Source organism: Pseudopipra pipra, chromosome 19, assembly GCF_036250125.1.
Source record: "Pseudopipra pipra isolate bDixPip1 chromosome 19, bDixPip1.hap1, whole genome shotgun sequence".
In the NCBI taxonomy this organism is placed as follows: Eukaryota; Metazoa; Chordata; class Aves; order Passeriformes; family Pipridae; genus Pseudopipra; species Pseudopipra pipra.
The window spans coordinates 4,788,756-4,802,143 of NC_087567.1; the positions used below are offsets into that span (position 1 = coordinate 4,788,756).

The 13,388-nt window shown below is 40.8% G+C and overlaps 1 protein-coding gene across 14 annotated transcripts in view; it reads left to right on the plus strand.

The window, feature by feature from the left end:
* TNRC6C (trinucleotide repeat containing adaptor 6C) overlaps window positions 1-13,388 on the plus strand; it is a 203,051-nt gene that overhangs the window by 124,036 nt on the left and 65,627 nt on the right. For all 14 annotated transcript variants that reach the window (XM_064675737.1, XM_064675739.1, XM_064675747.1 and 11 more), the window contains exon 3: window positions 469-490. In XM_064675737.1, coding sequence (XP_064531807.1) covers window positions 469-490 — 22 coding nt within the window. The remainder of the gene's footprint in view (window positions 1-468; window positions 491-13,388) is intronic.

Sequence of the window (13,388 nt, forward strand, 5' to 3'; positions counted from 1 at the left end):
AAATTAGGCATCATAAAAAAAGTGAGGTAGGTTCCAAACAGATAAAAACTTCACAGGTTTTGTGTCTGAGCCAATAGTGTGTGTGGATTCAAAGGGATGGTGGACAAGTTCACAGAAGTTACTTCTGCTGAGTGTTAAAAAGTTCACAAACATAATGTTTGGTTCAGAAAGCCTCTGTTTCTCAAGAGAGAGAACACTAGATGGGGAGATGGGGTCAGTGCCATATCCCTTGCCATACTTTGTACTGTCTCTTTGGCATCTGCTTTTGGCATCAATCAGACAGAGGCAGCCATTCTTACATTTCTAATACGTGGAGTTGAATTAACATTCTCCAGTTCTTAACTGGAACTAATGCCTGATTTGTGTAAGGACTTCCTGCACAAAGTTAGGCCTGCAGCCCTATAATTATTAGGTATAATTTTGAGTATTGACAAATAGTTGATTTGTTTTGTTCTTTTCTTCTTTCAGGCTGCTGAACAAAAAACCAAAGGTAAATTCATGTTTATTCTTTGTGAACCGTTTGATATTTTTATGAGCTTGTTTAAAAAAGGAGTGCTTCTGCTTTTCATTCTTTGTGTCTGTTTATTGGGGAGAGTATATCTTACTAGGATAGTTCTGTTCCTAAAGTTTTGTTGGAGGATCTGACTATATGTTGGGTTTCTCAGCTTTTGCTTATATTGCTGTGTATCCTATAGCAGCTTTTTGACAAGAATATATGGATTAATTTTCTGTGAAATGTGACACAGCATTTGTCCTCTTTTTTTTCTCTGGTCTCAGGACAGATGTAGTTCTCCATTTAGTTGTTAGTTATTTATCTGTTTCAAAGACAACTAATGGCCACTCTGCCTCTGCATGCACAATTCAACTCAATTTAGTGGGCAAACTCAGTTCATTAAATTTACTAAAAACTGTTCCCCCCCACTGGCACCACTGCCCGTTTTTCTTTCTTGGGTGGGTTTTCTGCTTGGGAAGAGACTGGGGCTGGTTTGCAGCACAGTCCCAGGAGCAGCAGAGGTAAGGACTGGATCCCCCTTTGTGGGCACTGAGCTCCCAGGTGCCCTGGGAGAAATCTTTTTGTCTGGTCTGCCCTTTGGTTTACATGGCAGCACACAAAACTCAGGCTGTGGAACAGTTCTGAACCAGTTAATATGCACTGTTATTTATTGCTGGGTAATTAGGTGACAGGCAAGTGGAGCTTCCCAGATTCCCAAAGACTGGGAATTAGAGAAGAGCCAAGCCTAACATAAGGGATCAACTAAACAACTTATGTTTCAAACACTTTTAATGTATTTATACAGCAGAAATTAAGTATTGCCTCAGTAATACTGAATTCAGAAAAATAAAGACCTGACTACCTGATGAAGACACTGTAACAAGTAATTTATTGAAACTCTGTTCTTTTCTTTCCAAGTTGTTCCTATGTAGAAAGTGTGAATTCAGGAAGTTTAAGTTTGAATTCTGTTGCATCTGCCCTGTGAGATCCCATGCAGTTTATAACAGTGGATTTTGCTTCCAGAAGGCAGCAAAAGTAGCTAAATCCCACCAAGTCTTAGGCACATAAAAAACCTTTGGAATTAAGATGCATGAGAGCGATTTCTAGCTAAATATAATGTTTCTGTTTCTGCAGTATTGCATGTTTTGTTCTCTGTATCAGCTCATTTCTGTGCAAAAAGATTTCTCTGTTCTATAATGGATTATAATGACTTTTTAATATCCCAATTCAGTGGCAGATGTTTTTGCTGTCAGAGTAACTGCATCCATTTTCACGTGCTAATGCAGTGGCTCTTCATTTCTGTTACTAGTGAGACTCAGCACCTTCTGCTCTGCCTCTGTGGGATGTTACTATTTCTGTCTCTTGTTGTGACAGCTTTGCTTTTAATTGCTCGAAACTGCCAAGTTTAAGTTTTTAGATAATAACTTCAGTTTTTCAGGTATGCTTGGGAGTTTGTTTCTTTCAAGTATTTTTGGTCCGCTCTCCTCGTATTTAATCATCCTGTGCTACTGCTGTAAAATATGAATTGGGAAGAAGACAACAGTGAATAAAGGTAGTTATCTTAGAGATTAAGTAGTTTTGGCATTTATTGCTTCATCTGTCAGAAGCAGTGATGCACCTTTTTGTAGCTCAGCCTCCTTGGAAGGAGTTGATCTGTCCTGCAGAGAAACAAAACCTCCTGTTCATCCTCAGGGCAATGGCCAGGGGTTATTTACAGTCCTTTAAGTGACCCTTCTTTGAATTTCCTTTGTCTGGCAACTACTCATTTCTTTTAAGGTTGCTCTGTGGGAATGCTTTTCCACTTCTTGGTACAGTTCCTTACGTTTATCTGTAGGAGGGATGTGCACAAGCTTATGATAGGTAGCAGGAATTTCCTAAAATATGGAAAATATTAATACAAAATTAAAGAGAGGAAAAAGTTGACTGAACCTTTTTTCCTCAGATATTCAAAGTTGACTGTAAACTTTATTGCAGTGCTGCACCAACTATTTTATTTGGATACATTTTCAAGGTTGAGTGACAAATGCTGCTACAACTAAAAGGCAACCACAGGGATTATCATTGAATTTAATTAATTTATTTCCTATCTGGGACACAGTAATTAAATTAGTTGTAAAGACAGGATGACACAGTAACACTGAGTGGACTGCATCAGGTATCACATGGCAGTGGGCAGGATGTATTAAATCAGAGATTAAAACTGGGCTGAAACTGAACATTTTGCAAAATGTAGATTTTGGTAGTGAGATATAAATATGACTTAATGTAGCTGCTTGTGGTAACTTAAAAGAAAATTGCCTCATTTTATGCATGTGTCATTCAGTTCTGCAACTGGGTTGCCATAGCAGTGAGAAATGCTTGCACCAGTTGGAGAAAATAAACCACACAACTGGAAGTGGGATATTGAAGGGTTTTTCAGTTTGTTTTTGGGCTGATTGGAGACAGTGTGTTTATATTGTTCCTTGTTCGCTCTCAGCAGTGTTTGTGAAGGAAAAGACACTTTGTTGAAGTGGGTTGGAAGGGCTGAGCTTGGGAGTTGATAGAGGGGGAGGGTTTACCCTTTGGGGATGTGCTGGAAGCCTGTGCTCTTATCAAGGTGCTTTTTGATTCTTTTTAATTAGTAGTAAGATTAATAATTAATAGCAAGTAATAGTAAGGTTTGCATTTATTTGTCCAGCACAAAGGCAGATGTGGAGATGTGTCCCATCTAATAATGAGCTCGTTTGCTTTGTACACGAGCCCTGATCTCTGTAAGCTGAGATGGGGCTGTTGCATGTTCAGTCTCTGGTGAGGCCTCAGGAAAGAGAAACTAGTAAGGAGGAAGGAGGTTTCCTGTGGGGGTGTGTGTGTGGTGTGTTGTCAGTTCAGTATTGCCCTGAGGCCTCAGCCCGAGCTGAATGTTTCCATTTGTGATGTGGAGCACAAACCCCTTCCAAGATAAACACACATTTCCACCCACAGAGGAAAGGTATGTGGCTGCTGCTGGAGTTACTGGTCCAGGGGTAGGAAGTGCTCCCTCACACAGCTCTTGCATCTATTTAAACAAATTATTTTTTGCTGTTTAAACAACAATCCAACCCTTTAAATCTTCTCTACATAACAACTCCTTCATTTTCTATTTTTTTTTTCCTGCAACGTAGTTTGCCAAAGTATTTTTGTGAGGCTGAATCTTTTATAAATACCCCGTTGGCAACAATTCTAGGGAACGTGTGAAAGGAAGAAAGATTGAAGAGCTGATAAGTAGCTGAAATGTTTCTCAATTACTTGAGAACAAATGAAAGTAGTCTTCCTGTTCAGCTGAAGAGGAGTGCTGCAGAATTAGATGAGGTGAAATGAGCAGGTTTTTATTGCACATCCAAGTTACTGTTCTTTTATGGTAATTTTTTTGAGAACAGGACTATTGAGCACTGGCTATTAGTGTTTATTTTACATGTGTAAACTCGTGCCAGTTTATATGCACTTGATAAAGAAACTTGGTGTATAAAGGCTTTTGTAATGAAAACATTCAGCTGTAAGTACCAATAAGAGTTCTGTTCTGTATGGTAAATAGTCACTAGTATGGGAAATGGCTGTTATTTAATAACTCTAGGGGACTTTAGGGGAGCTGTGCTCGTGATAAATAGTATGAGGTCAGTGTGTTTTGCTGCCTGCTTCTCTTCCAGCCATCCTGCTGCAGGTGTAGTTGGCACACAGGTGATCAGTTCCTTGGCTGCTTTACTCACACCCCAGCTGAATACACTTTGTCTAAAGCAAAGTTGAAGTGCTGATATAAAATAGTTTAAGTGGGTTGTTACTCAAACATCCACCATGGTGATTGAAAGGCAAAGTATCCATCCAGGTCTCCAGCATTACCTCTAATGAAGGTAAGTGTTGAATCTGCAAACAGAGAGTTGAGTCTATACCACTTTTAGTTTAAAGTAGGAAACCAATATTTGATTAGAAATCTTAATCTGGACAATATTTCTGTAAAAGCAGAGGTGGCCAGTCTGCCTCTTGGACCTTCATGATCCTTGTAGGTCAGTCTTTGGCATGTTCATGGCATGGGACCAGGAAGAGAGGTGTGGGCTTTCCAAGGGGTAAATGGGAACTTCAGCTCACTGCTTGTGAAGCAGGATTGCAAAAGCTGGAGTAGCTGCAGTAATCCTGGGATTCAGCAGCTCATCCAGCACTGCCCACCCTCTGTTAAAGGGGTACAGTGAATCTTGAGCATTGTTCCTTTCCACCCATGGTCTGTTCTGGAGTTTTCCCCCTCCAGGCTGTCTGGGCCGTGTGTCTTGGGACTCTTCACCGTGTCATGATTTTAATCAGGAAGGTTGCCTGCAGACTAGGAGGTTATTCTGCCAAGGTTTAGGCTTTAATATGTTTTATTTTGAGGGACTTAAAAGAACAGAAAGCACTTAGCAGTATGTGGTTGCTTGGTAGACCATTGTGATGTTGGAAATGTTGGCATACTTTCTTCAGGTTAGCTTTAAAATTTGCATAGCATTTTTTATCCCACAAGCAGTGCTGTATATTTTACCTGGAGCAACATGGTCAACTGTATTATAAAGGAGAGTTAAAGGGGAAAAAGAATGGATGAATATATCTGAAATACCATCCCCTGCTCTGGCATTTCTATTTAAATGACAGGAATAGTGGCATACCTGTCTTAAAAGCCAGGCATTTCCATTTCCAAATTAGCCATGTAGATGGTTGCATAGTTTTAAATTGATTCTTTACTTACCCTCCCCAAATGGGCTGTTAGAATGTTCTCTGTTGGGCTCATTTGGATGTGAATCACCTTCCTGTAACCTCCATTCTCCTCATACAGAAATGCAGTTTGTGTACACTGATAATGTGCTCTTTCTGGCTGTGATAGATGTGACTGATGTTTAATGGTAGTTCCATAGAAAATAGGGGAAAATGAAACTTTAGAGAATTTCATTGGTATTTTAGGTGGAATTATGTGTGTAACACAATTAGTCTTTTTTAAAAAGTAAAGTCTTGAGTTTTTCTGGTTTGTGTCGTATTATTGTAGGAACCAACAGAGGCTTTTTCCATAAGATTAGAAAATGTGTTCCAGCCTACAAATCAGGTATGATTTTCAACAGATTTACAACCTCTGACTCATTTGAGTATTTATAGCTTATGCTTGAATATCTGCCTCTGCCATCTTGTTAGTTAAGTGCTGTGTTTGTACTGAACTGCTGCACATTGTAGTGACAAAATGTGCCATAAATCATCATTGCAGAAGGAGGGGGAGCACTGCAGTAAGTTCTTCAATTAGATCTTAATATGCAGTCACTTGATAACTTAATGATAACCTGTGGCCATACATTAAGGCTTAATAACACAAAAATGTTTTCTTTTTGATAAACGTTATCATGGTGATGTTTTGCTATTATAAGTATCTTTAAACAAACATGAGTTTGTTCATAAAACCAACTGAGATATCAACTTCTCTGATAGAGGAGTAATTACCGTTTTATAGCCTGCAAAGAACTGAGTATGGAGGTAATTTGTGAGTCCCTGCCATAATACTGGGTGAAAGGGAGTAGAAAATGCAAAAGATTAGAGCAGACAGGAGGAGCAATTTGCGTAGTCAGGGAGACAAAGCAAGAAGGATGAGCTGGGAGGCTTGGAGTTAACTAGTACAGGAAAAAACTTTGGTTTCCTGCTTATCTTTTTCAGTTGGGATGGCTGTGACAAGCCATTGAGTTCTCCTGGTGGCAGTAGTTCAGTGGTATTTAATAGGGGTTTTTGCTCTCATAAGTGTAAGCAGCATTATGGGGTGTCTTCAGCATTGCCATTATGAAGTAAAGGAAAAAATTAAGGTAGTGAGTGTGTGGATAACCTATGGTAAACTATATTTGGGGTTGTAGCACTGTCCATGTTGGTCTTCAAAGGTGTCCAGCTAGAGATCTGCTTTGAGAATTGGTGTCTTTTTGCAGGAGAGGGGTTTGTCAGGGCTGGACACCCAGAGCCCTGTAACCAAGTACTGGCAGCTCTGAAGGTTTAAGTCTTCTGTAGCTCCTGTGGAGCTTTAGACTCTTTAGCTTTCAAATAAATCCTGTCTTCAGACAACGAGGCACCAAAGCAATTAGTTTAGGTTTTTAGGAAAAAAAGAAAAACAAGCAAACACAAAATTCTCCAGGGTTGTTTGAAAATAAGGAGAACCCAAGAGATACATTCTTCCTAATGTGTTCCTGTCCCGATCTGGATTTACAGGACACCTGCCCCCAAAGAGGTGCTTCAAAGTCTTTTCCTGGAGTTGTTGCTGCTTCCTTTCTGCTGGTCCAGTAAAGCACCTCCAATCCTGGTCAGTGGTTGCCTTGTGAGCTTTGCACATTCCTCATCAGGGAATACAAGCTTTTATTTTCCTTAGAGATGGTCTGTGGTAGTTTGCCATTATGGAAATGTAGGGATGTTCTTATAATATAAATACAGGCAGAATATTGCTCTGGTCTTTCACACGCTTTGCCTTTTCTCAGTTTCCTCAATTAGGAAATTATCTGGGTTTATCAGATTGAGGATGGCAGCAGCCTGACCTGTATATAGTTAGTTTTAAAACTAGATGAAAATGAGAGCTTTCCAACACTAGACACAGTTAATTAAAAGCATTTTTCAAATGCTCTAAATGTTGTAAGGGTTGATAACCTAGGCAGTAGGACTAACATGCTTTCATCAGATTTCCCTTTACATTGTCCATTGTCAAATACATTTCAAGCCTGGGATATTATCTCTACACGAATACTCTGTGAAGAGAGAGTAAGCACAGATTAGGTAACACCAGTTTGGCTTTTCTCATCTAGACCTAATTGTCAGGGTGCCCTTTGGTGGGAAGCGTTCCCAGGTAAATCCCTGCTTTGCTTTCTGAACAACAAAACTGCCAATACAATTGTTGACAACTGGATATTCTAGAATTTAAATTCTAACACAGCTACACAATGCTAGCAGTGGTGGTTAGGTCAGACTGCACGCTGGGTTATGGTTATTTATCTGCCCACAGTGGGCTCTTTCATCCCCAGTGCTGTGCTGCTTTTGCAGTGCTGGGCATTCCCCAGTGCAGTGTGTTTGTGAAACATCAAACTGTTGCACTTCTGACATCACAGCAGCTCAGGCATTGGCATATATTCTGTTCTTCTGTCAGTCTGCTAATAACTGTTTTCCAATTGTAAATAGAGTGTTGTCTGACACTTACTGTCCATCAGAGCGTATATGCTCCAGCACTAGAGGCCAGATGTATTTTTCCCTTTTAACATTCCACTTCTGTATCTACTGATCACAACAGACACCCACCCCACTTCTCTTCCTTCACTTTCTTACCCACCCAAAAAAGTCTGAGATGTGTTTTCTTGGGAGTGGCTTTATAACACAGCTTATGTGTTTATCAGTGTGCTCCTCCCTTTGCTTTCTAAACTGAAGTCTGTCGTTCACTTTTTCTCTTCTTTTAAAAAAATACATCCATGAAGGTACTTTCTTGTCTGCCTTGAGGCCTGGCTCACTTAAGTTTTCCTGGAGAAGGCAGCTCACAGTTTCCCATGGAAAAATGACCTATGAGCTTTGATTTATCTGCAGTGTGCTGACCACTTTCCATTATTAGATTATCATCTTGCTATGTGGAGGAGGCTTGTAATGCATATAAATATAATATTGATAAGATCTGCAAACTGTAAGCTGGAGGAGGGGTTCATCAGGGAATGTAGTAGCTCACTTTGGTAATGATTGTTTTGAGATATGTGCTGGGTTTCTAACGTTTCTCGATCCCTTCCTTGAGAAGGATGAAATCAGCTTTGAACTGTAACTCTAGTACATGCTCTTGGGGGGTAGTTACTGTACAAATGCTGAAGAGGGTTATCTTGGGAAAACAAAGGGAACAAAAACATGAGTTTGATTCTTTTACACTGTGTGTGAAGCCTTTGGCCTGAGGGACCTTGTATTCTAGTGTTACATTCCTCTACTCTGAGAACCCAGACTTCCCTGTGTTTTGCTAGATAATTTTAATGTTTTTCTCAAGTTCTTATAGATTGTAGCCCATACTTTACAAATCCTACAGGACTACTTAAAAAGTGTGTTTGAGCAGCTCACACTCTTGGTCAGGTGTGTGCTGTGCATGTGATCCTTCAGGTTATTCCTGACCTGGCTCAGGCAGTGCAGTGGCATCAGCATCCCGAGAGGTGGTTTGCTCATGAGATTGATTGTAGGTCCAAGATCACCATGAGAGGAGGTGATTTTCCCTTTAGGCATCCTGCCCTGGCGCTGTGGGATGGCAGCAGTGGCTCATGCTAAGCTGTCTTGTGGGACTGCATTTAACACCAGCACTGAATACTTCAGACACTCCTCAGCTGCCCTGAGCGTGTCAACTGTTCTTACTGTTTGCCCAAGGGGAACAGCTGAACTTGAGGCCAGATTCAGGCTCTCAATTGTCTCTTCCCATGTTAACAGAAGTGGTTCTCTGTGTTATCACAGTCTCCTGGAGATCCGTCCTCCTGTTTTCAGGATGCCCTTAATGTTTCTGGCATCATTCCTGATTTGGCTGCTGTTGCTCTCTTTTTTTCAACAGTCTATGGAGCCAGACTTTTCACCTTTCCAAGGTCAGACAGGCTCTCATGAACTTCTGCTCTGAAGCACATGAGTTACTAAGGTGCAGAACTGACGATTCCTCACCTCTGTTTAATATTCAAATGCCACACCGAGGTCTTATTATCATAGGACTATATATATCCCTTTAGATGAGCAGGAAGGGATTATCTTAACCCTCTCCCCATTCTGACAGGCCCAGCAAAAGTTCTTGAAAGATATATTGATTATTATTGGAAAGTCATCTTTGTACAGGCCCGAACAGTTTTTCCTGTAACTTCAGCCCCTTCTATCTTGGCTGCTTTGCCCAATGTGTGGAGGGCAGATTTCCCCTCCTCTGCAGGGACCTTTTTGTGTTTTTCACTTAGCAGCCCACTCAGTTTTTCCTTGTGCTAGTGTTTTCAAGCTGTTTTCCAAACCATAATAATTTACGTTTCTCTTCTTTGGAAGGCCTTCCAGTTGGTCCAGAGTTATTTTTTAAATGCAGTATCTGTATGTTGTGGTTTAACCCCAGCAGCAGCTCAGCCCCAAGCAGCCTCTTGCTCACCCTCCCCCAGCGGGATGTGGAGAGAACTGGAAGAGTAAAAGTGAGAAAACCCGTGGGTTGAAATAAAGACAGTTTAAGTAGAGCAAAAGTCACACACACACAGGCAAAGCAAAACAAGGAATTCATTCCCCACTTGCCATGGCAGGCAGGTGTTCAGCCATCCCCAGGACAGCAGGGCTCCATCACACGTAGCAGTGACTTGGGAAAACAAACACCACTGCTGCAAATGTCCCCCTGTGTCTTCTTCTTCCCCAGCTTTATATGCTGAGCACGATGCCATCTGGTCTGGAATATCCCTTGGGTCAGTTGGGGTCAGCTGTCCTGGCTGTGTCCCCTCCAGCTCCTTGTGCCCCCCCTTCTCCTCCCTGTCGCTGTGGGGTGAGGAGCAGGAAAGGCCTTGGCTGTCTGTGGGCCCTGCTCAGCAATAGTGAAAACACCTGGTTATCAGCCCTGCTTCCAGCACAAACCCAACCCACAGCCCCATGCCAGCTACTGTGAAAAAAATTAACTCTATCCCAGCCAAAAATTAACTCTGTCCCAGCCAAAACTAGCATGCTTATTGAAGGATTATTAAATACTGTTGAGTTAACTGTGTAAGGATAATCTGCTGCTTTTCACAAGTAAAACCAAAGGTTGTTTTCTGTGCCTGTCAAGCTCACCCCATAGCACAGCTCTGTAATCTGGGCTGTTCCATAGCAGTGCTGCTTATTCTCCTTCAGTTACCTGTCCCTGAACTGGACTTGCTTTAAGGAGCTCCCAAGCTTTAGATACCTTCTCTAATTCTGTGAGGATGTAGATTTAATAATACAGAGTTTCTTCTTCACACTCTCCCTGTTTCTCCTCTTTGATCACTAACCTTTTTCCCTCTGCAGGTTGTCCTTTGAAGTATACATTTAACTGTTTTACTTGCTTTAGTTTCCCAACAGTTTCCACTGCAGTTGTTTATGCCTGGTTGGCAAACCATGAGAGCACTTCCTGCAGTGCTGGAGGTGACAGGCTGTCCTGTGCTGCCTCATTGTCAGGTCTTTTCAGGTGTACCTGTGAACATCAGGCATCCGAGGAGTGACTTTCTTCTCAAAAGGAAAAAGTCTCCAGAGAGAAACAGGAAGAAAATAATGTGTTCAGTGCACGTTTCTAATAGGCTTCATCATAATTCCTGTCTTGCTATAACTTCCATATCTTGCTGCCAGCTTCCAAGAGTAATAATTATTATTTTTTTGTTTGTTGTATAGTTATTTCTAATCTTGTCCAGTGGTCACTGTGGGAACTGAAATAGGAGGTCATCCTTAGCCTTCTCAGTTGTTTTGCTCTTCCTTCCCAGAAAACATCACTTCATGATTTGGTGCCTTATTGTGTCTACTAAGACCCTAAAAAAACCCTAATTCTAACTTAAAATCTCTGGATAATAACTTAGATGCACAGCAACAATGAACACTTCAATCCATAATCCCGTTTTACTGATACCTGGGATGTAGTCAGGATGTTGAAGCTCAGCTTGTTCCACCCCCGGGGTTGTGGCTGTGTTAATGCACCCTTGCTTTTCACATTTGCTTGAGATGTTTTAATCCTTATTTACTGCATTATTTTAATGGAAGTGCTGCCTTTCCTCTGGGTGTTCCCAGAACTGACGTCACTGTGGCCGGTGGCAGATGTGACAGTGCCGTGTGCTCCCTCTGCTGTCACCAGCTCCCTCCTCAGCACTAACGGAGTTTCTTTCTGAAAACTACAGAAGTAATGTGGGTTGTATTTCTGAAAAGTGATTAATGTTAGATAGGGCCCATTTTTGCCTGAAGTGTCTTGATGAGTCTGTAATACAAGTTAAAGTCAGGGTGGTGGGGACAGCATTAACACCATCAGCTGGCAGCTACAATAACTTTTTATTTATGTGAGGAACTGGGAGCGTCTTGGATTTGCCTCCCCTGGCTATCCTACTCCAACTACTTTAAAAAAATCAAACTTACTAATGCTTTTTTTAGTAGATCTGTAAAGCCATTAAAGAGCTCTTATTTTTGTACCCTGCCTAGACAGACATGGTGTTTTCCTCTTTGTTTGCAGTTGGACTTACTGTAAAACATTTTCCTTTCTTTCTGCAAAAAGCAGAAATAAAACTCTTTGTAAGCTGGACACAGTCATTGAAGATGTGGGAATTTACCCAAAGTATTTGCAGAGAAAGAATTTTAGGATGACACATATTAAGCCAAGCTGTATTTCTCCTTAAAATGCTGGTGTTACTTGTTTTAGCTCAGTCTAAGCACATTTCTATGAAGTAACTGTGTGTAATGCATGTGAAGTAATTAGGTATTCCTTCCTAGTGAGGGGAAGACATGTGTCTAAAATAAACTGAGCAGAATTTTTGAATTAAAATGAAGTAATAATATTAAGTTATTATTAGTAATCTTTATTAAAACATCTTTAATTTCTTTTAACATTCATGTAATAGAATCTGATTTACTGGGAGTGGCATTTAATTAATTTAATTCAATTTAGAGAGTTAACTCTATTACATATTAGTACAGAAAATTACCTCTGAACAGTCATTTCTCACTGGTGACATGCAATAAGTTAATTTAGCTCGGAGTTCGTTTGGGTGCATTGTGAGTTCTTGGTGAAAGTTGCTATGGTGACAACCCGATCACCAGAGCTGTCACTGCGACAACAACCCCGCCTGGCACCGGGCTGGAAACAGGGGCAGGTGTTGGAATCCTGGGAAGAGCTTCCTGGGAATGCCCAGGCAGTGCCAGCCCTGTGCAGCTCTGCCCCGCTCACCAGAGGGGTGGGGTCAGAATGGGCAAAACAAACCGAACTTGGTTTGGTGTTTGGTCTTTCTTGGCTTCGTCTCAGCTGCAGTGAAATGATTGCTAAATAAATCCCCGTTGAATTTTAGTTTGGTTCCATTAAGGAAATTTTCCTGAAGAATCAGAAGCTCTCTAAACTGCTAGGACTGCTTTCTTCATGTTTCTGAATAACTTAAATCCTGTTTTTTGTATGTGGCATTAATGCACGATGGCACTGGAGACATAACAAATCTGTTCAGCTTCAGCTGAATTAATGAAGAGTTTGCTTCAGATTCGGTGTTGAATCTGAAATGAAGGCTTTGCTTCAGATTCTGCAGGGTTGGCTGTCAGGTAGACAAACTCTTAGTTCAAAAGAAAAACCTTCCAATAAATAGACCGTCACTGAGAAGCTCATTCAGAAAAACACTATTGCATATGACATGTCATGCTTAGATTTGAGAGCAAGTATTAAAAGAATTGAAATAGAATTTTTAAGTTCAGTGTATTTTCTTCCACCAACTCCCCCCAAGATATTTATGCAGACTTAAAAACTTGTTTGTTTGATTTTTTTTTTTAATCTCTAGAGCACAACTTTAATTTAATTGGGTTTACCCGAGTAAGGGATTGTTCTTCATTTTGAGCTTCAGGTTTTTCACAGCTCCTTATTTCTGAAGCAGAAGAATGACATTTCCATGGGACTGCTTGTCTTTGCAGTAGTGGGAACTGCATCCAAAGTAGGATGTAGAACCCCAAACAGGTTTTTATGATTGAAAATCTGTGAAGTTTTTTTTCGTACAGCCTCCTAAATTGGTAACGATGTCCCTCTAGTTTTTTACATGTTTTTAAGAACCTACCTTGCTCAAAGCATCGATTCTCAGAATAATTTTGTGAAATACAAATGATCTTTAGTTATCCCAATAAGGATTCAGACTTTGACATCTAAGGCCAAAATATTTCAGGTTTAGCTTTCATGGAGTTGGCTCCATGTATGGTTTCTTGGGGTGATGCTACCTGA